General features: G+C 45.1%; 1 protein-coding gene across 1 annotated transcript; it reads right to left on the bottom strand.

The window, feature by feature from the left end:
* Positions 1-566: 566 nt before the first annotated feature.
* Positions 567-18,996, bottom strand: PPIL1 (peptidylprolyl isomerase like 1). Its single transcript, XM_033103685.1, has 4 exons — positions 18,715-18,996; positions 15,490-15,644; positions 2,327-2,395; positions 567-1,761 (listed from the first exon to the last, which is right to left on the bottom strand). Exons 1-4 carry the CDS (start codon positions 18,768-18,770, stop codon positions 1,541-1,543), a joined length of 501 nt encoding a protein of 166 aa, XP_032959576.1. The 5' UTR covers positions 18,771-18,996; the 3' UTR covers positions 567-1,540.
* Between the last annotated feature and the right edge of the window lie 718 nt (positions 18,997-19,714).

The following is a 19,714-nucleotide window of genomic DNA, read 5'->3' on the forward strand; positions in this document are numbered from 1 at the left end:
ACTTTGCACCTCAAAACCGTCCCTGGGCAGTTACAAAGTCATTTACATAGTTGTTGGATTTTGCATTTTTGTTGAGAAGGATGGAGAAAGGTTGAACATGAGGAATGCTTGGGGACTAGAACCTTGTTTGGCCATTCCATGAAGTAAATCACCATTTCCAAAATTTACAGAGCGATAGGAGGAAAATTTAAGCTACAATCCTCTCTTCAATCAAAGAGCTACCAGCTTAAGAAAGCAAACACCACAACACCCATTGCCTCCGAGCCCATCACAGCAGGCAGGTGTATCTCTTGCAAGCGTAAGGGATGGTTCAGGTCTCTCAGCACACCCACAGGCGATTCCCCTTACTCAGAAATGCTAATCGGTATCACTTCTTTCTTTCTTCTTTCTTTGGTTTTTCTTCTTTCTGCCTTTTAAGAGTCAGACCTGCTCTTGAAAGGGAGAAGTCCACTAGAGACCCACAAACTTAAAATAATGTAAAATCTTGAAGATGAGCCCTTCAGATGATTCAGAGGTTAAAATGGCTGTTAGAACCTCATACAATATTTAAAATCAGACCACAGCAGTGATTTCAACCATCACTGGCATTTTATTTTGGAAGTTTCTATGTATTACATAGGTATCAACTTCCTTTCTCTCACCCGCACCCCCTAAAAAAAATAAAAAAGATGAAAAAAACCAAAAACATAAAATCGTAATTTCTCTGAAGTCTTAAGTTTAAAAAAAAGAAAAACTTAAGTGGTACTTCTCCTTTATGAGAACACTGCTTTTTAAGGAGAATTCATAGTCTGTCTTTATGCTCAGTATACATTTCTACTCCTTCCTGGGGGAAAAATGGTCACTGCTTCTGCTTCCTTTTAATAAATTCATTTCTCTATTATTACACATTATCATTCCCCACTTGATACCTTCTTAGAAACTTTATTGTTGGATGCATTTTCCATTTGGCAAAAATCCAGTGTGGCTTTGCGTGGGATGTGTAAGTGTCAGAAACAGCAGTGTTGACGTTCTGCTTTTGAGGGGAATAGAGAGAGAGATGCATACGTTCCGGGAAGAAGAAATGTAGGAGACTGAAATGGGGTGTACAGAGATCAGGAGGCTGACAGACACCACCTGGTTTTGAACGCTGTGGCTGTCAGCCACGGAAGAACGCGGTGTGGGCCAGAAGAGGAATCTCCGCAGGAAGAGGTGTGTTCAGGCACCGAGGAGTGACGGAGGTGGCTTCCTTTTGTTTCGTGTGTATCAGAGCAGATACACACATGAGGAGCAGTACGGGTCGTCTGCAGTGAGCGGTAACCTGTGTACTGTCTCGTATGGGCTCTCCTGCCAATGCTGTCAACCCAGGCTCCGGGAGAAGAGAAAAGAAGCGCACTATGAAAACACACTTGTCTCTAACTCACCCAAGACCCAAGGCCTCCTCAGCGCCACGATGTGCAAAGCCAAAATGAAGTTCAGAGTTACATGTCATTCTAGGTCATCTGGAAGCTGGCTCGCTGGGGCCATCTCGGGGGACCTGGGTGTACCCCAGAGAGCTGCATGACTACCCAGAAGGGTATGCCTTAATGATCTTCACGTCGTCCACGGGGCGGTCCTGGGAGTTTGTCTCCACCATTCCTACTCGATTCACCATTCCTATGCCCTGACACACTCGTCCAAAAATGGTGTGTTTGCCATCAAGCCACTGGGTGGGGGCGAGGGTCACAAAGAACTGGCTGCCATTGGTGTCTGGCCCCGCATTGGCCATGGCGAGAATTCCAGCCCCTGGTGGGAGAAAGGAAGAGAGGAGAGTGTGAAGAATCCCCACAGGTCCAGCCAGGACCCACTTCACCATCCTAGGGATGAAAAGAAGCCAGACCTCGCTCTAGCCTCTCTCCTCCACCACCCCACCCAAACATTTCCCTCAGGGCAGGCCTGTCACCTTGCGCAAAGGCCACCAACTGTCCCGCCCCACGACCTCATCTCCCTTGTCTTCACCTGATCCCCAGTCTATCCATCATGATCCCGCTAGTCACCAGACCACGGTCCCGATTCCCCTGAGAAATCCCAGCAAGGTTTGTTGCTGCTCTGAGGAAGCTTTTGGTTTTCCTATAGTTTATAACAGCAACATTCAACAAGTATTAGTGTCCAGAGCCCTCAGGCCGGCACTCTGAACCGTGCAGGACTCTGAGAGGCACTTTCTCTAACCCTCCAGGGCGCTCTGTGGCGCCCGGCTGGGCAGATTCAGGGCACCACGCCATGATGTCAGGCATTCACCGTGAATCACAGGCAGAAGAATGACCTTTTAAAATCCACACTTCTTCCCACCCAGTCCAGCCAGATGACTTACCCGTGAATTTCAAGTCCGGATGAAGTTCATCTTCAAACTGCTTGCCATAGATAGATGCACCACCTCGACCTGCCACATGAGCAGATGAGAAACCAATCAGCCAGGCCCGCATTCTACCCCACAGCGAGAACAGCTAGGTTCAAAGGATGTTTTTAGAGTACAGGCAAGGAGAAAGCAGCACGCACGCCCAGCCCCCTGCGAGGTCTGCTGCAACTACACAGCCCAGGAGCGGGAGCAAGCACTGACACAGCACACGCAAATCACTGGTTTCACTCAGGTAAGACATTTCTTTTCAAAATAACACCAAGAGTGTTTTCCTTGCTTATTAAAGTAATATATGTTCACTGTCAAAAATGTAGAAAATACGGAACACTGTCAAAAGCACATTCAAGTCCCCCGTAATCTAACCATCTACAGATAACCCTCATTCAGAGCTTGGCGTGTTAAGAGGTTTCTTCATGTTTACCGTTGTTATGAGTATTTCAGACAGGCCCTCACCCTGTGCCCCTCAGACAGTGCTAATCAGTCGGCATTCTTCCCACCTGAGCCCCTAATTCCTCAGTGACCCCAACTCCAGGCAGCCATTTCTAATGGAGCAGAGACGGCATGAGAATTGAAACCTACCTGCTCCCCTCAACCTAGATGAAGGAAAATAAAACTTATTTAACCTAGTTTAAGGAGGTAAGTGGCAGCGTGAAAGGAACAGTACTACAGAATCCACTGAGAGGAGAGGCAGTACATCGGAAGGAGAATATGAAGAAACACGGGATTGGGAATGCTTTGCTATCAACACCACCACGTTATTTATGTCATGTCTACCAGAGCGTGGTGCCGTGCTAGGCACCCAGGCTTTGTTGCTAGAGCAAAGTGATACGTTCAATTATTTAGTCAACCATATGCCTTGTTGAACTACTTTGGTTTCTCCAAGTTGACCAGCCAAGACAAACCGCTGGGACAAAGTGAACACTGGCTTTGTCAGCTGACTCTGTTTGCCTGACAACCGGAAAGGGAGGTCACCTCCTTTTACCGCCTGCTGTGAAAGCAGCAAGTTAAAGCACCGTGGCCAGACCCAGAAGCCCCTGGGCCTGGGCTATGGTGTTTCCATGGTAAAAATCCTTTGCTTTACCTTTTAGGATGCTCCACCCCAGATAGCCTGTCACAGCCCCCGGTTCTTATGCAAAGAGGAATGGGGGTGAATCCTAACAGACTCAGGGAAACCTCCCAGGCCCAGGCTACCTATGCTTCTGGAAAATTACTGAACCACCAAACTATGTAAAAATTCATTCTGGAAATTCTAACATGCCAGTATACCTCCCAACAGCAATTATGTAACCAGTATGTTCCCTCTGACTAGAGTCAATGCTGCTTTCTGAGGTTTGGGTGGAGGGGGTGGTTGGTGGAAGCACTAGGGCTGGAGAGGAGAGAGGAGAGAGGAGAGAGAGGAGAGGGGAAAGGGGAGAGGGGAGAAGGGGAAGGGGAGAGGGCGAAGGGGAGAAGGGAAAGGGGAGGGGGAAGGGAGAGGGGAGGGGGAAGGGAGAGGGGGGAAGGGAGAGGGGAGAAGGGAGAGGGGAGAGGGGAGGGGGAAGGGAGAGGGGAGAGGGGTGAAGGGAGAGGGGAGAGGGGAGAGGGGAGAAGGGAGGGGGAAGGGAGAGGGGAGAGGGGAGAGGGGAGAAGGGAGTAGGGAGAGGGGAGAGGGGAGAAGGGAGAGGAGAGGGGAAGGGAGAGGGGAGAGGGGAGAGGGGAGAAGGGAGAGGGGAGGGGGATGGGAGAGGGGAGAAGGGAGAGGGAGGGCTATGCAGCACACTGAGGTCAAGCCCTCCAGCCAGGTGTTTGGCGAGCAAGCTGAGGACGGAGCTCAGCAGAGCTCTGTCCACCCCCACACACAAAGCCTTGGAACAGTGATCCCTGCAAGCGGAGGGCTCACTTCGCCTCAAGGCCACTGAAACCTATCACATAAATGGCACCACACACAAGAAGAGGATTTCGGGACAGGTAAGCCTGGGGTGTTAAGCCATCAGAAGATGAAAGAGCATGGAGGCCCCTTTTTATTCAGGATGCAGATACACACACGTGACTAGTTGGGGCCTCTACAGCCGCCTTTACTCATAATGTTATCTTTTCATAACCTAATTCAACTCAGTAGGGTTTGTAGCAAAATGTCAGCAAGATAAATAATTCCAATCAAAACGCTCCTTTGGGCATGTGGAATAGGGGAGACCTGGTAGGGGGACAAGGAGTGATTAAAGAGTTCTTTGATGCAGAACAGGCTCAACAGATGTGAGCAATCACTTATAAAGCCGACGATTTGGAAGATTTGCAGTCAAAAACTTGCTGTGTGCTTGCTGTAGCACAGATACAAGGGGGACAGGCACAGGTCTGTCTTCCAAACTATACTCTCCAAGTTTTTCCTCTTCTGTCCTTTTAGACATTTATTCAACGTACCTAATATTTCAGACATACAAAAATACAAAGACTATGAGAAACAACTGGGCACCCTCCCCTCGAGGAATAAAATGTAGGCAACCCAGCTGAAGGGCCCGGGCACACACCCTCTGCCTCCCTCCCCACCCACCCCTCGCCCAAGAGCTGACAGCTGCTTGGACGAACCACATTTCTCATTTCCCCCTCAGGTAACCGCTCTTCTGACCAGGAGATTGTCGTTTCCATGCGTTTTCCTTTTTCCTACGCATGTATGCACCCCTAAAAAAAAGTATTGTTGTTTTGCATGTGTTTAGGTTTATACAGATGGTATTATATTGTGTCTCCCTCTGCAGTTGGCGTTTTCCTGCTTGCCATTGTGACAGCTGTCCATGTTGTTCCACGCCGCTCTCCGGAGTATTCAGTCCCCGTATGACTACCACGTCAATCTTATCTTTCCTCATGCGGATGCTTCTGTAGGATCTTTCCAATGTGTTGCGATTATAAACCATGATGCAAAAACCATTCTTACACTGTCTCCCAAACACGAGAGCAGGAGCGCTCAGGGACCTCAGGGAGGACACACATGCAGGGTCACAGTTTGAGTACCTCACCATTACTAGATTTTCCAAGTATCTTGCCAGATAAAGCCCTAAGGTGCGCCCCCACCCACAGTGCTCTCACTCTTAGTCTTGCTGCTCTAGGTCCTTTTCCCTGTTTCTAACTTGTATCAGTCTGAGACGTGTCAGATCTCTTCTGTTGTAACCTGTATTGCTCTGAATGTGTGTAATGAATTTCTTGTTTACTGGCTATTTAACTTTCTTCCTCTGCGAACAGCCACTTCTCTACTGAGTGGCCTGGCATTATATAAATATAAATGTATCTTCTGGACATTAATCCTTTATCAGTTAATGTTTTTGCAAATACCTTCTTCCAGTCGACATTTTTCACTTTTTTAATGAGGTCTTCTGGTGGACAGAAGTTTTGGCAGTTGAAATTCCTTAATCATGTATCTATGCATTCTATTTGCTTAAAATAAAAGTCTTTCCTTATCCCCAAGATTCCTCTGATGTCTCTTATTCCTCCTGCTCACTGACTGTGGAAACAAAGGTTACCATATTTGGTGCTACTTGTCCCCCCACAGCTGAAGTCACCACAGATTAACAGCCAGCCCCAAAGTTTGAATGGGCCAGTGACCCATAAGGGGGCCCATATGAAAACTCTGCTGGGGCACTCGACACCAGAAGGAAACTGACCAAACCAATCAAAGCCTCTCCTCTGGCCAGAGAACCTCTAACAGACACTTCCGGTTATCTGTCCCCTGAGCATTTCCAACCCCTTCTCCATAGCCTGCCTCAACCTCAGAGACAAGGAAGGCAGGTACTGACCAGTTCCTTTTGCAGCTAGGGGTGGCCAGATGACCTAGTTCTGACTTAGTGATATAAACAGAAGCCTCCTGAACAGAGCCTCTGGGAAAGCTACAGCTTTCCTAATAAACAGGGACAAACACATTCATCTGTCTTTCATCCATAGCTCTTTCCCTGTCTTCCTTCTTTGGAAGCAGAGGTGCTATCAGGAGCAACAGCAGCTGTCTTGCAACTGTAAGACAAGTTTGAGATGGAAAGCCAACACACTAAAAATGGTAGAGTGGAAATACTGGCCAGCGTGGGTCTCTGACAACTCTGCTGGGCAGTTGAACCAATGCCCGCAACTGCTTCCCTCTAGACATCTTGTTATGTGAGAAAAACAAAAGCTCCCTTTGTTTAAGCTACTGTGGTTGTTCCTTATAGCCAAAAGCATCCCACATTGATACAATCGCTTTGTCAGTAACAGAGTAGGAAGGGGGAACTAACTAGTAGAGCTGCTGTTGGATTACCAGGGCAAATGCCAGGTATCAGATCTATTAATAACACAGGAAACAATGCTACAGCTCTCAAAAGAAGCTTTGCAGTTCTTCACATGGGGCCCTCTCTTCCTCACTTGCCTTTGGGGCCAGAGAAATTTGGATTTCAGTTCCAACTCCACCACTTTAAGCAAGATACCGTCTCTAATCCTCAGTTTCCTTGAGTGCAAACTAAGAATAGGAGGACTTGGGTCTCACAGGACTGTCAGGAGAACTAAATGAGATAATGGACGGAACCCACGCAGTATGCAGCATGGAGCCAGCACAGGACTATCTGCCGGGATGAGCTCTGGTTAACAGATAACCTCAGCATTGTCCAGGAGAGGTAACCACAGGTCATGAAGAACAGCCCCCCTCGGAGCCAGTCCGCCTGGGTGTATTGCAGCTCCTGTCCTTGGACCTCCACCATGCCCTCCCTGTGCCTCAGCTCTCTCTGGATAACTTTCCTTATTTCACTGAGAAGAAAGCAGAAGACCTTTCACATGCTCTCACTACCAAATCCACCTCCCTTCCTCCATCTCTAGCCAATTACCTTCCTTCCTGTTATTAATATACTGTATGAATAAATTGCTCACACGACTCTCTCACCACCATGTACCTGATTAATCCCATTCACCCTGAAGGAACTTTGCAGCTACAATTTCCCCCTCTCCTGTATCAATTATGCTTTGTATTGGATCATTCTTATCAGCATAAATATATGGTATTAGTATTTCCCATCTTAAAAATAAAACAAAACAAAAAAACCCCATCTCCTAGTAGCCCCCTATTTGTCTGCATCCCTTCACAGAAAAATTTCTCAAACAAGGTGTCGACACTTGGTGTCTCTGCTTCCTCTCCTGCCTCCTGAATGCTCTCCATTCAGACTTTTGCCTTTATCACTCCACTAAAAGCTCTCTGGTCAAGACCACCCGTGACCTCGATGTCATTAAATCCAATGGCAGTCGTCAGGCCTCACCTTGCTTGATCCATAAGCAGCATCCGACAGTTGACAGCACCCTTCTCGAAACCCCACCTTACAGGCGGCTCCTCATTTTCCTTTGCTGGCTCCTTCTCTCCCCATCTCCTTTCACAGGCGTTAAACCTGCACTGATGTGTGAAGACTTCCCCTTCCAAGCCCTGCTCCCTTACCCCTTTCTACTTCACAGGTGTTACCCCAGTAAACCTCTTGAGTGTTGAACTCTGGCTTGGCACCTGCTCCCCAGAGGACCAGAACCCACACAACCACTATCATCCTAATCCAAACTACAAGTTTTAGCTTTGACCACCATGAAAGACAGCTTCCAATTGGTCTCCTTGCTTCCAGCTTTGCCTCCCCCTTTCCTCGCCGGTCTATTCTCCACCTAGAAGCCAGAGGGATCCTTTTAAAACAAGTCTCACTGTGGCAGTCAGCTGCTCAAAATCCTCTGGTGATATTTCATCACACTCACGACAAAATCCAAAGTCTTCACCACAATTTACACGACTCTCTATGACCCGGGACTCTGTTGCCCTTCAAAGTCATCTCCTGCCACTCTGCCCGCCTCACCTGCTCCAGCCACACGGGCCTCTGGCCTAAGGCCTCGGAATGCTGTGCCCTCTGCACGGCCTGGCCCCTGGCAGGCTCTTGGCTCACTACTTCCCTTTATTCAGCGCTCGGTTCAGACGCCCCTTGTCAGAGAGGTCTTCCCTAACCACACTAGCCAAAACAGCACCACCCTCCCTCTCTATCCCGGGAGTTCTCAGCCGGGGCTGGCTTTGCCCCCTAGGGACACCAGACAATAAAAGGTGGAGACATTTTTGGTTGTCACACTGAGGGGTTCTACTGGCATCTAGAGGGTAGAGGTCAGGGATGCAACCGAACATCCTACAACGCACAGGACAGCCCCTCACAACGAAGATTATCCAGCCCGACATGTCAATAGTGCCGAGGCCGAGAATCCGTGCTCTGTCCCCTTCTACATTGTTTCTTCCATGTCATTTGTCATGACCCGACAGTATTATTACATACTCGTTTGTTCATCGCCTGTCTCTCCCACGAGAACGAGAGCTCCACAAGGGCTTCCTTATTCACAGTTGCATCCCCAGCTCTAGAATGATGCCTGGACCACGGCAGGAGTCTAATAGACATCTGTTAAACGAACTAACAACCAACATACATAATAAATAACCACGCTTGTTTGAGCTGCTGCTGTGCCAAGCCTGTGCTAACTACCTCACTACTCACAACGACCCCCGGAGGCGCATGTAGCTGAGCGGCACAGGGATAACAGGAGGGGCTCCACCCTGTCTATAAGGTCCGGAATATAAAGGGAAAAGCCCAAGACACTGATGAACTGCCTACTGCCCACATCCTGAAAGTACGTAACTAAGAAGGGAAGAAAATATAATGCAATCAGCAGACCTTGTAAAATACCCAGCATACTCCATTCTCATGAAGCTAATCACTGTTTGTAAGAAAAACCAGAGATTATAAAACTCCTGTGTAAAATCTGTTTTTACAGAACTGAAAGAAGACCCTGTTGTGACACACGACTGAGCAGACACCTGTTGACCCTGAGATGGAAACACTGTTTGCTGACCACAGCAGTAATGACTCCTAAGCCCCAGCTCGCTCCCCAAATAGCCCATAAAAACCCTTCCCACAATCCTATCAGGGAGCCAGCCAGCTCCTTTCTTCTCGCTAGTTCCCTGGTGCACTCGCTATCTCGCTATACAGCTTTGTTTGCTGAACTTCCTATAGGGTATAGCGCTCATTTCTATGACATTGGGACAAGAACCTGGCATTAGTCGACTCCAGCAACATAACCACACTCCCCATTTATAGATAAGAAGACTCACCAAGGTTACATAACTTGTCTACATTTAATAAGTATTCATGTGAAGCCAAGATTCAACCCCAAACCCACCAGGCTCCACAAACCCTGCTGTTCAAAAGTCTCAAATGATGCTACATCAAACCCGAACTCCTATCTGGGAGTCTCCATGAACTGGCCCTGTCTTATCCCCCCTGCAACCTCTTACCCTTCTGTGCATTCTGCCCCAAACTGCTCCTTTACTGTCCCTAAAACATGCAGTTCAGGGGCCTTAGGAATCACATCTTATGCATTTGTCCTGGGTGTGGAGAGGTGGCTGTGCTATGTCACATGGCCAGTCCAGTAGGTGGGTGGTCGGCTCTTTCACACCCGACCTGCTTCTGACACTTGTGTCTCTGTTCTGTACTCATTCTTCCTCCAAAATCCAAAATGTCCTTCCCTGTCCCCCCAAGAGTTAAAATTCTACATTTCTTCATGGCCCACCTCAAAATATGCCTCCTTCCCATTCTAATCCCACTCCACTCTACTTTTTCTCTTATTATTAATTATTCCAACCTATGTTATATAACAATCCACAGCATACCACCCTACATTTGCATATTTATTGTATTATTACTTTGCAGATATTTCTTACACTATCTCGTCTTCCTGGCAGAGCAAGGAGATCTGCAAAGAAAAGAAAACTGCCTTGGCTTCTCATGCTTAAGTGCCCCTCACAGGCCTTAGAATAGCACAAGATACCCAGCAGACTCTTAGCAAATATTCATCAAATGAATAAAATTAACAATGAGCTTGCTGTTCAACACATTCAATTTCAGGTGTTCCTGGGGCCATCGAGAGGAGAGATGAAATCAGAGTGAGGGTGACGCCCAGCATAATCAGCACGTCATTAATCACCGCAATCACGGCAGCTAGGTGCAGAGCAGGAAGAGCCACAGGAAGAGCTGGACAGGATGCCATGTCGTACAGGGAGGAGAGGAAGAGAAGAAATTAGTAAAAACAGATAAAAGACATTCAGAGTGCTAAGTAAAGAGCCAGCATAAAGTTATTACAATAAGGGGAATTTAAAAGAAGAAAAATGGTTTAAAATGAGGCAGGAAGTCAAAGGGGATTTGAACTGAGAAAACATCTGGCAGAGATGTATCAGAAATCCTATGGAAGGAAAGGCTTCATCAGACTGAGGGGCAGTAGGGAATGGAAATGGCGCACCAACTTGCTGAAGAGGCCAGGATGTCACATACAGCTCATCTGAGATGTTCAGCAAAAACGTGCTACCTAATTTGCTGGCGGTTCGTACGAGTGACCCGGGAAGCCCCAACTCCTGTTTGCCTTCAACCACAGACCGGGAACAGGCTTAGCGCAATCATTCATTATACTTGAGGCTGGATGCAATTATTTGGAAATCTTTTGAGTGACTCAATTTCATTAAAATTACATCATGGAAATGTGACATTAGGATTGAGAACTACAGAAATATAGGGAAGCTCTGGCATGAACAACTCACATCTGAGTCACTTCCAATCCTTTCACCCTAATCATGGATGCTTTCAGTTCACTTGTGTTATGAATTAAAATTTTACTTTATGACAACAACGAAAAAGGACAGGAAAGAAGTACATCGAAGTGTTGGCAGGACACTTTCATATAAAGAATGTGGAGTGAAGCAGGATTAGACTCTGCCTTCCCCAATATCTGATAAAGCAAACACAAAAAAATTCAAATTTAAAAAGCCAAAATTTCAATAGGATCAGCCAAATGTGAAAAAGGAAACTCACTCCAAAAATACTGAAAAAGAGTCAGCCAAAGAAAGAAATAGAAGATTTGTCTGCCTGTAATCCCTAAAAGTTGCAATCAGGAAAGGAGTAGTGTCACCCAGAGAATTCTTACAGAGACCCTCCAATTTTGAGAAGCCAATTTTGGAGCGGGTGAGTAGCCTAAAAAAGTTAAGGAAAGATCCACACCCACCACAGGTGCTTAGGAGCGGCAGGGCGGCCATCCAGCACTGGCCACCCTGGGGCAGGTCGTGAGGGAGCACTGGGTTCCAGGGGCACCTCAGAAACTCCATCTGGGAGAAAACAGAATCCAAGCAAGGGCTTCTCCATGGCTGCATCAAGCTACAGACGGTTCAATAAAAATAAGAATCCAATAAAACAAGAGCTCAAAGACAAGATAATAAATCAACAGAATAAAGCAAAAAGACTGCAGAGCTAAGGAAACAAATTTAGAGCCAAATGACACCAATACAGCACTAATAAATAAATTAGAGCAGTAAGGAACAGAATAGACATGACTAAAAATTGAATAAGGCACAGAATAAAGGTCTGAGATATTTCAGTGGATGCAGGGAAAAAATAGAAAAACATCATCTCATACACTCAAAAGAAATGGAAAGTAAAGGTGATGAAACAAAGAATAACCAGTTTCCCAAAATAGAAAATCCAATAAGCATAACAGAGAAAATATTCAGAAATACAAATCAAAAAATTTTCCCTGAATTAAAGGAAGAAATAAATCTGACCTCAGTATTCTCCAAAGCCATGTTCAAAACCACAAGGTGATGGAGTAGAATTGTCTAAGAAGATCTGAGGGAATGAGTGTGGCCCAAGAATAGTATAACCAGTCATGGTCTTTTGCAAGTCTAAGGGCAACAGGCAGAAATTCTCAAACATGATTAAGTTAAAAAATATAACAGCCTTCAGCCCTTGCAATAAAAAAACCACTCAACAGGAAAGTCTGCCCGCTAGCACTTGTGAATAGAAAAGCCTAGTAGTGAGCGCTGAGCCCTGTGAAATGTAGAACCCGTACTGTTGCTGAAGGAATCATGGGTGTAGATGGAAAATGTTGTAAACTCTGACAAGGAAAAATAAAACTAACAACAAAAATTGCGAATGAGGAAGGGAGGACAGGTGTGAGATAAGTGAAAAATGTACATATTGGTCTTTGTCCCCGATTCTTGGCACAGAGCTCCCAAACCCTTGTAATTTCCTAACTGGTAACAGCACTTAGGAGCGTCTCTTACCATGTTTCCCCGAAAATAAGACCGAGCCGGACCATCAGCTCTAATGCGTCTTTTGGAGCAAAAATTAGTATAAGACCTAGTCTTATTTTATTATACTTATTTTTTACTTATTTTACTTATATTTACTATATTAATTTTTGCTCCAAAAGATGCATTAGAGCTGATGGTCCAGCTAGGGCTTATTTTCGGGGAAACACGGTATTCTAATATTTGGTCTTTGACCCCACACTGAAACAGGGCTCCTAAAACCCCTGGAAATTTCTAAGTGATAAGAGCACTAGGAGCATCTTTTGCTCTAATGAGGTGACTCTGGGTGGCTCCTGGATGGGGGCTGGTCTTCAAAGACCACGCCATTAAAAGCTGTGAATCTTCAGTATCCTGAGGAACCACCACCAGCATTTCTCCAGAGAGGGAAGGGAGGCTGGCAATGGAGTTTGTAACAGATCACGCCGACACGAGGAAGCCTCCATAAAATCCCAATAGTACAGGGTTCGGAGAGCGACCAGGGGGCGAACACATCTACACTGGGAGGGGACACCCCCCAACTCCACGGGGACAGAAGCTCCGGCACTCAGGACCCTCCCAGACCTTGCCCTAGGCATCGCTTCACCTCGCTGGTCATCTGCGTCCTCTACCATATCCTTTAACTGGGAACTGTTAAATGTTTCCCTGAGCTCTGTGAGCCACTCTGGCAAACTGAACCCACGGAGGGGTCGCTGCAACATCCGATCTGTAGACAGTTGGTCAGAAGCACAGGTATTTATTTGTACCTGGGTTTGTAACTTGTCTGGAGAGAACGAGAGAGACAGAGAGAGAGAGAAGAGAGAAGAGAGACATGCACACAGGGGGCAGTCTTGTGGGACTGAGCCCCTAACCTGTGGGATATGATACTATCTCTGGGTAAATAATCACACAGTATTGCTTTTTGTGGGGAAAAACCTCAGTACATTTGGTGATCACACGTGTCAGAAGTGAAGTGTTCTGGATGAGTATGTAAAACTAAAGAAGAAACATAGGATGGAGGAACTGGGTTTCTTCCCACACAGGAGGTGGGTAAAACTGAGTTTTTCCTAAACAATGGGAATGGATAGAAATTTAAGTACTAATTGCCTTATCACTCAGAGTAGGAAGTTAATTTTTGTTTAAATACAGAGGATGCCAAAAAATATACACATTTTAAGAAAGGAAAACTGTATTAAAATTACAATACTCAATATATACCGATAACAAAAGATGAACACAAATCATGTTTGACGTCTGCAATTACAAGAGGTACTCAAAGTGGTTACCATCAGCGTCCAGACACTTCTGATTACAGTGAACTTCTGATTACTGCTTGACTAACATTGACCAAAGTGTCTACCTGTATACATTTTTTTGCAGCCCCAGTATGTACAATTTTAAATACAATCCTTTTTATTTTAAAAACAATACCACACATGACACAGCCTATTCTCCTGAAATTATTTCCATTTAGTTATTCATTCATTCATCCTTTTAACTACGAGTATCTGAAAAGAAAGATGGCTAGAATGATGGCCACCAAAAGTTAACAAGGATCATTTCTGAGAGGTGGGCTATTGGGGGAACAGTTAATGGCGTTAGGAATCTTTAGGAGGTATCCTGATGAGTGATTTTTGTTCTTTTTTCTACTTTCCTGTATATTCTGTATTTTGGGATGTGTCCACATACATTGAAAAAAAAATCGAATGACTCTGGTCATCAAGGATAAAGGACCACTGAGAATGAAAAAAAAACAAAACCGAGAAAACTCTGCCAGAGAGAACCAAGCTTATTTAAACGCAAAAGAGCAGGAAAAGTTAGAAGAAAATGCACACTGAGAAGTAATGGCCCTTCAAACTAATAAATGTTATTAGCATTTCACTAAGAAATTTCTCTAATAAATCCCATCTAAATGACGATAACTCCCAAATTCTTATCTCCGTCCCAGACCTTTCCTTGAACTCCACACTCACACCCCATTACTTATTCAAAATCTCTACTTGAAGATCTGACAAGTATTTCAAACATAATGTGTCCCAAACCAAAATCAAATTCTTAGTCTTCCCCCTCCAAACTTTGAAGTCACCTTTCACCATCTCTCACTCACACACTCACCCACCCCTAATCCAATCTCAGCAAATCCCATTGGCTCTATTTCTATCAAAACAGAACTTCAATCCAGGCACTTCCGCTCGCTTCTCTACTAGCAGCCTAGTCCACCCACATATGTCTAGACTGGGTGCCTACAGCAGCCTTCTAACTGGTTCCCAGCTCTCACTCTTTCCCTATATCTATTTTCCAAACAGCAGCCAGAATGATCTTTTTTTTAAAGCATAGGTCAGATCACGTTACTCTTTTGCTCAAAACTCTCTAACAGTCCCACCTTATTCAAAACAAAAGCCGAAGTCTCTACCATGCCCTACCAGGTCCCACAGGGGCTCCTGCCTCCTGGCCTCTGGCTTCTTTCCTCCAGTCACAAGGCTCATTCCCTCATTCAGATCTCCCTGCTCCAATAACATCTACTCGGAGAGGACTTCCCTTTCTTTAAATACACATCCCCACATCCTTCTCCTGCTTGATTGAGAGCTGGGAGTTTTTTTCTGTGCTCATGGCTATATCCCTAGGGCTTAAACAAGTATCTGACACAAAGTAGGTGCTCAATATTTGTTAAATGAATGAATTAATCAAAGAACCCAGTATTCTATTTTTCTCAAAACACTGCAAATGTCTTTTTTCACTTTTCTGATTATCAGACTTTCTACATTACTATAATTCAGGCAAATATCATTTGCTCTTAGTAAGCAATACATGGAAGTTATGAGAAACTCTGTAAAGCCCAGGAGTCAAGATTAATTTCTGGTCAATTCCACGTGTGTGCATTTGGGGGAGGGTGTGTGGTAGGGAGGGCAGGCATCGTCACCAGAATCACTAACCCAGTCCCTGGTACGTGGAAGAGAGCCCTGGCTGCCTGATACCCAGCTATGACAGAATGAGACTTCAGAAACTAATCCTGGCTTAAGTGTACCTGTCCCGGTTGGGTCACCTCCCTGGATCATGAAGTCTTTGATGATTCTGTGGAATTTGGTGCCATTGTAGTAACCTCGACGCGCCAACTCAGCAAAGTTCTTACAGGTCTTTGGAGCATGCTTCCAGTATAGCTCCAGCACTATAATGCCCATGCTGCAGGGAGAAGAGGATGGGAGAGCTCTAGTCAAGAACGAGGTCACAGCACACAGGAATATTACGGGACGGCTCCAGGACGCTTCATGTTCAAGCTTGTAAGTCACGAAATTGTGAAAAACAATTTCACGCTCAGCAAAGGAAAACAACACAATGCAAGTAACAAACAAAGTCATCTCTTTTGAGTAAAACATGCAGGGGCTTCTAGTACTTCTTTAAAGCGAAATAACCACGGATGGCTAAAAATTTTAACATCTTACATATAAAAAAAGAAATCGCCAATCACAGGAAACTAATATAACCAACCCCTAAATTAGTAGGAAAAAAATCTCACACTTAATTTGTAAATTTTTTTTATAGGAGGATATTAAAATACCAAGAACTCATATTTATCTCTATGTGCATAAGGTTCTAGGTGGGGGTAGAAACTGAATAAATGGGAGACAGGAAGGTCTTCAATGAACATCTTTTTTAAACTTTTGTATTTTTGAATCATGTAAATATATTACCCATTCATAAAAAATTTTAATGGAGAAAAAATGGTACAGTTTGTGTGTGTTTAGGAAGAGGTGTAACAAAGGCAAAACCCGATTACTTCAAATCTTATACCTATCCGATGTGATGAGTGCTTGCCTCCCCCCCCCAAAGTACTGCTAAGGAAAAGGAAGCCATAAGACGTAGGACAGGTGCCTTCCCCTCCACTCCATCACTCACCTAGCCTTTAAACTCCAAGAATGTGAAAATTGAGTCAACTCTGTAGAGCATGAATAGCCAATGTAAACAAAGCACAGTGTAAACACTGTATAAATATTTTCTAAGTTACTGTTGTAGATAGGTTCTTGGAAACTGCGACTTCTAGTGAAACAATGTATAATGAAACCAATTTTACCATAGGCTAACTGATATAATAAGAGTTACTGAGGCATACTTCTGGTCATAAAAACACCAAATTTCTAAATAAAGACCCAAACACTTCTAATATTTTACACTGAAAAAAAAGTGAGCTATGTATGCATTTGAAAAAGATTAGTATAACTAGTAAGATAATTATTTTCTAACCTGCTTATTCCAGTTCAGGGTCTTAAGTGGCTGTAGCCCATCCCAGCAGCTCAGGACACAAGGTGGGAACCAACCTTGGACAGGACATCCTTCCATCCAGGGTGCACTCACACAACACCCACGCTCACTCTGGGACAATTCAGACACCCTCAGTCACCTAGCGTGCATATCTTTGGGATGTGGGAGGAAACTGGAGCACCGGAGTTACCCACACAGATATGGGAGAACATGCAAACTCCACAGACAGGGGCTGGGGCTGGGAATAGTTTTTTTCTCATCAGCATTGTAACAAAAGAACATTGAATGTTATTCAAGGACCTGCTGTATATGTAGTACGTGCCAGAACATAGTTTTTTACTGGCAATTCATCCTTCACACTACTAATATTCAACACAGATTAACAATTACTCTGTGCAAGACAATTTTAGATGCTTTTTCCTTCATGGAGCTTACATTCTGGTGGACATTTTTTAAATACAGGTAATAACGTTTTGGACTGGCAATCAGGAAGCACCTATACAACTTTGAAATGTGCGTACTTTTTGACAGCAATTTCAACTTCTAAGTATTTATTCTGCAGGAAAACTTACTCAAGTACTGAAGGATACAATATGTGAAAGGATATTCATTCCAGTTTTTGTCATAATAAAAAGCAAGAACAACTTAGATGTCCTTCAAAAAGGGAATGATTAAAATATGAAATATCCATATTACGGAATGTTACATATGCTAGTGAGTTAAAGGCAAATTACAGGAAAAAATATATACAGTATGATCATCTGATTCTATTTTTGTTAAAAATTAGAACATAAAAGAAAGATGTTCATATGTACATAGAAAGGGTTCTGGAAGACCGTCCAAAAAAACTATTAAAAGTGGTTTTACAGGAAGGGGTGGCTTTCACTGCTTAGTCTATACACTTCTACAGTGCATGGATTTAAATTTCAATTTATTTTGTACTTTCAAAAAAATGTTAACAGGTGAGTTCAGAAATTACTGCCATATAAAAAGGTGGGGAAGATGGCCTGGGAGCAAAAGTAGCATCCAAGAGAACTGTGCTCTGGTGGAAAGCAGCATAGGCAAGAACAGAAAGAAGGCAGAGAGATGGTGGCTCGACCCTGACTACGGATGGGGAAATGGCAGATGTAGCCTGAGAGGTAAGCAAAGGCCAGCTGAAGAAAATCATCTTGAACGTCAGAGTACAAAATTTTAGTTGTATAGTGTTGTAGCAATAAAAAGTTACTTAAGTTTATTTATCCTACTTTGGAAAAATCGCTTTGAACTTTTTCCAACGAGGCAACGGAATGAATAGAGCTAAAGAACTAAGCATGTGAGGCAGACATACCAGGCTCCAAATGAGGTTCCCTTACTTACTCGCTGTGTAGCTTTGGTCAAGCCACTTCATCTGTACATTTTGGCATTTCCCTGCTAAAATTGGAGGGAAGGTGGAATAACACCTACATGATTTGAGTTGCTAGGAGGATTAAACTGTGATGCTACACGTGTGATGCTAGGGGCACAGCACCGCTAACTGGTGCTCAATCACACCACTCTCGGATCGTGGGGGCAATGTGCTTCCTCCTGCGTCCTCCTAACAATTTGTTTATACAACTGTAATACTTACAACGTTACAACTGTACTACTTATCACATTAACATTTACATATCTGTCTCCTTCACTATACTGCAAGGCTGTGTGTTTTACCACGCCTGCATCGTCAGATGCCAGATCCCACGTCCCCGCCTGTGGACTCAATGCACGACTGTTGAATGAATGGATGAATGAACGGAGGGTTGGGAGGAGGGCAATCAGACAGGTCTCCGCGCGAGCCGGTGCGGAGCTCGGACGCGGGCGGTGACGGTCCCCACTCAGCCCTCACTGCCGGGGCTCCACGCCTCTCCACGAGGAGGCCGGCCCAGCAAGGGAGCACGCCGGGAACCCAGCCCCGAGGCGAAGCCCGGGCTCCGCGTCGCCTCTGCCAGCCCAGCCCCAGAGGCCCGACCCCCCTCACCTGGTCTCCAAGTATACGTTGGGCGGCTGCCAGGAGTCGGGGGGGATCGCCGCCATAGCGAAGCCCACGGTATCCTTCTCTAGAAATTGCTACTTCCGGCGTCGATTCGCGGGGGACCCGCCGCTGCAAGGCACACTTCCGGTCCCCGACGTTCAACCCTGGTGATGTCATGATTTGGGGGGTTGAGACAAAGAAGAGGAAGGACCCCACCGCCAAGGCCGGGGAGCTGGGGTGTTAGGCGAAAACAGGCCGGCCGCAAGAACAAAGAGGAAAACGCAAGTTCCATTTAAAAGTGTTCTCCTAGTGGAGAAAGCGCGCCACTCTACGGACTCTCTGATTGGTTCGTTTTGACGTGGAAGGCGGGAACACTCAGCAAATCTACACTCCGATTGGAATTAGGTGCTAACTTTAAATTCGAAGAATTTCTTAGTCCCACAGTAGGGCAGGGATCGGAAGGAGAGTCAGAGAATGGAAGGGAGTAGAGATAAGAGACCAGTAAGTTTTGCTAAGGCGCTGTACAATTTACATAGCACTTACACTTTATTATCAAATCTACTCCACAAAGCAACCCTGTAAAGTAGATACGCATTATTATTCTAATTTTTCAGATGTGAAAACTGAGACTCAGCAGGTAGATGACTTGTTTAATTGCCCATAGACATACAGCAAATCCGAGCCTCCGGACTCCAAAGGCAGAGAGTATGGAAAGAGAGGAAAGGGCCCGGGAGAAAATGAGATAGGGAAAGGGAGAGACAAGAGAATGGAGATCAAAGGGATCAGGGCTAGAGTGACTAACTGGGATAGATGGTGCCCCAAGGTTGTTAGAAGGGTTTGCTTAGGGTCAAAGAAGGAAAAGCAAAGTAGAGGAACTGCGAGGAAGTTTGGATAGAGGACAAGAAAGAATGGGGGTAAATAAGCTTATATAGTAAATGCTTTACACACCACTTAATAATGATGGCTAAATGAATGCTTACTTTGTGCCAGGCTAAGCACTATTGTG

Source organism: Rhinolophus ferrumequinum, chromosome 3 (assembly GCF_004115265.2).
Source record: "Rhinolophus ferrumequinum isolate MPI-CBG mRhiFer1 chromosome 3, mRhiFer1_v1.p, whole genome shotgun sequence".
In the NCBI taxonomy this organism is placed as follows: Eukaryota; Metazoa; Chordata; class Mammalia; order Chiroptera; family Rhinolophidae; genus Rhinolophus; species Rhinolophus ferrumequinum.

Bases quoted from the DNA above. Each gene is read 5' to 3' on its own strand.
- PPIL1 (XM_033103685.1), bottom strand. From the start codon at position 18,770: ATGGCGGCGATCCCCCCCGACTCCTGGCAGCCGCCCAACGTATACTTG. The intron at 15,645-18,714 runs GTGAGGGGGGTC...TTCTCCCTGCAG, and splicing joins AACGTATACTTGGAGACCAG to CATGGGCATTATAGTGCTGG. The intron at 2,396-15,489 runs GTACACTTAAGC...CTCATGTGGCAG, and splicing joins AGGTGACCCAACCGGGACAG to GTCGAGGTGGTGCATCTATC.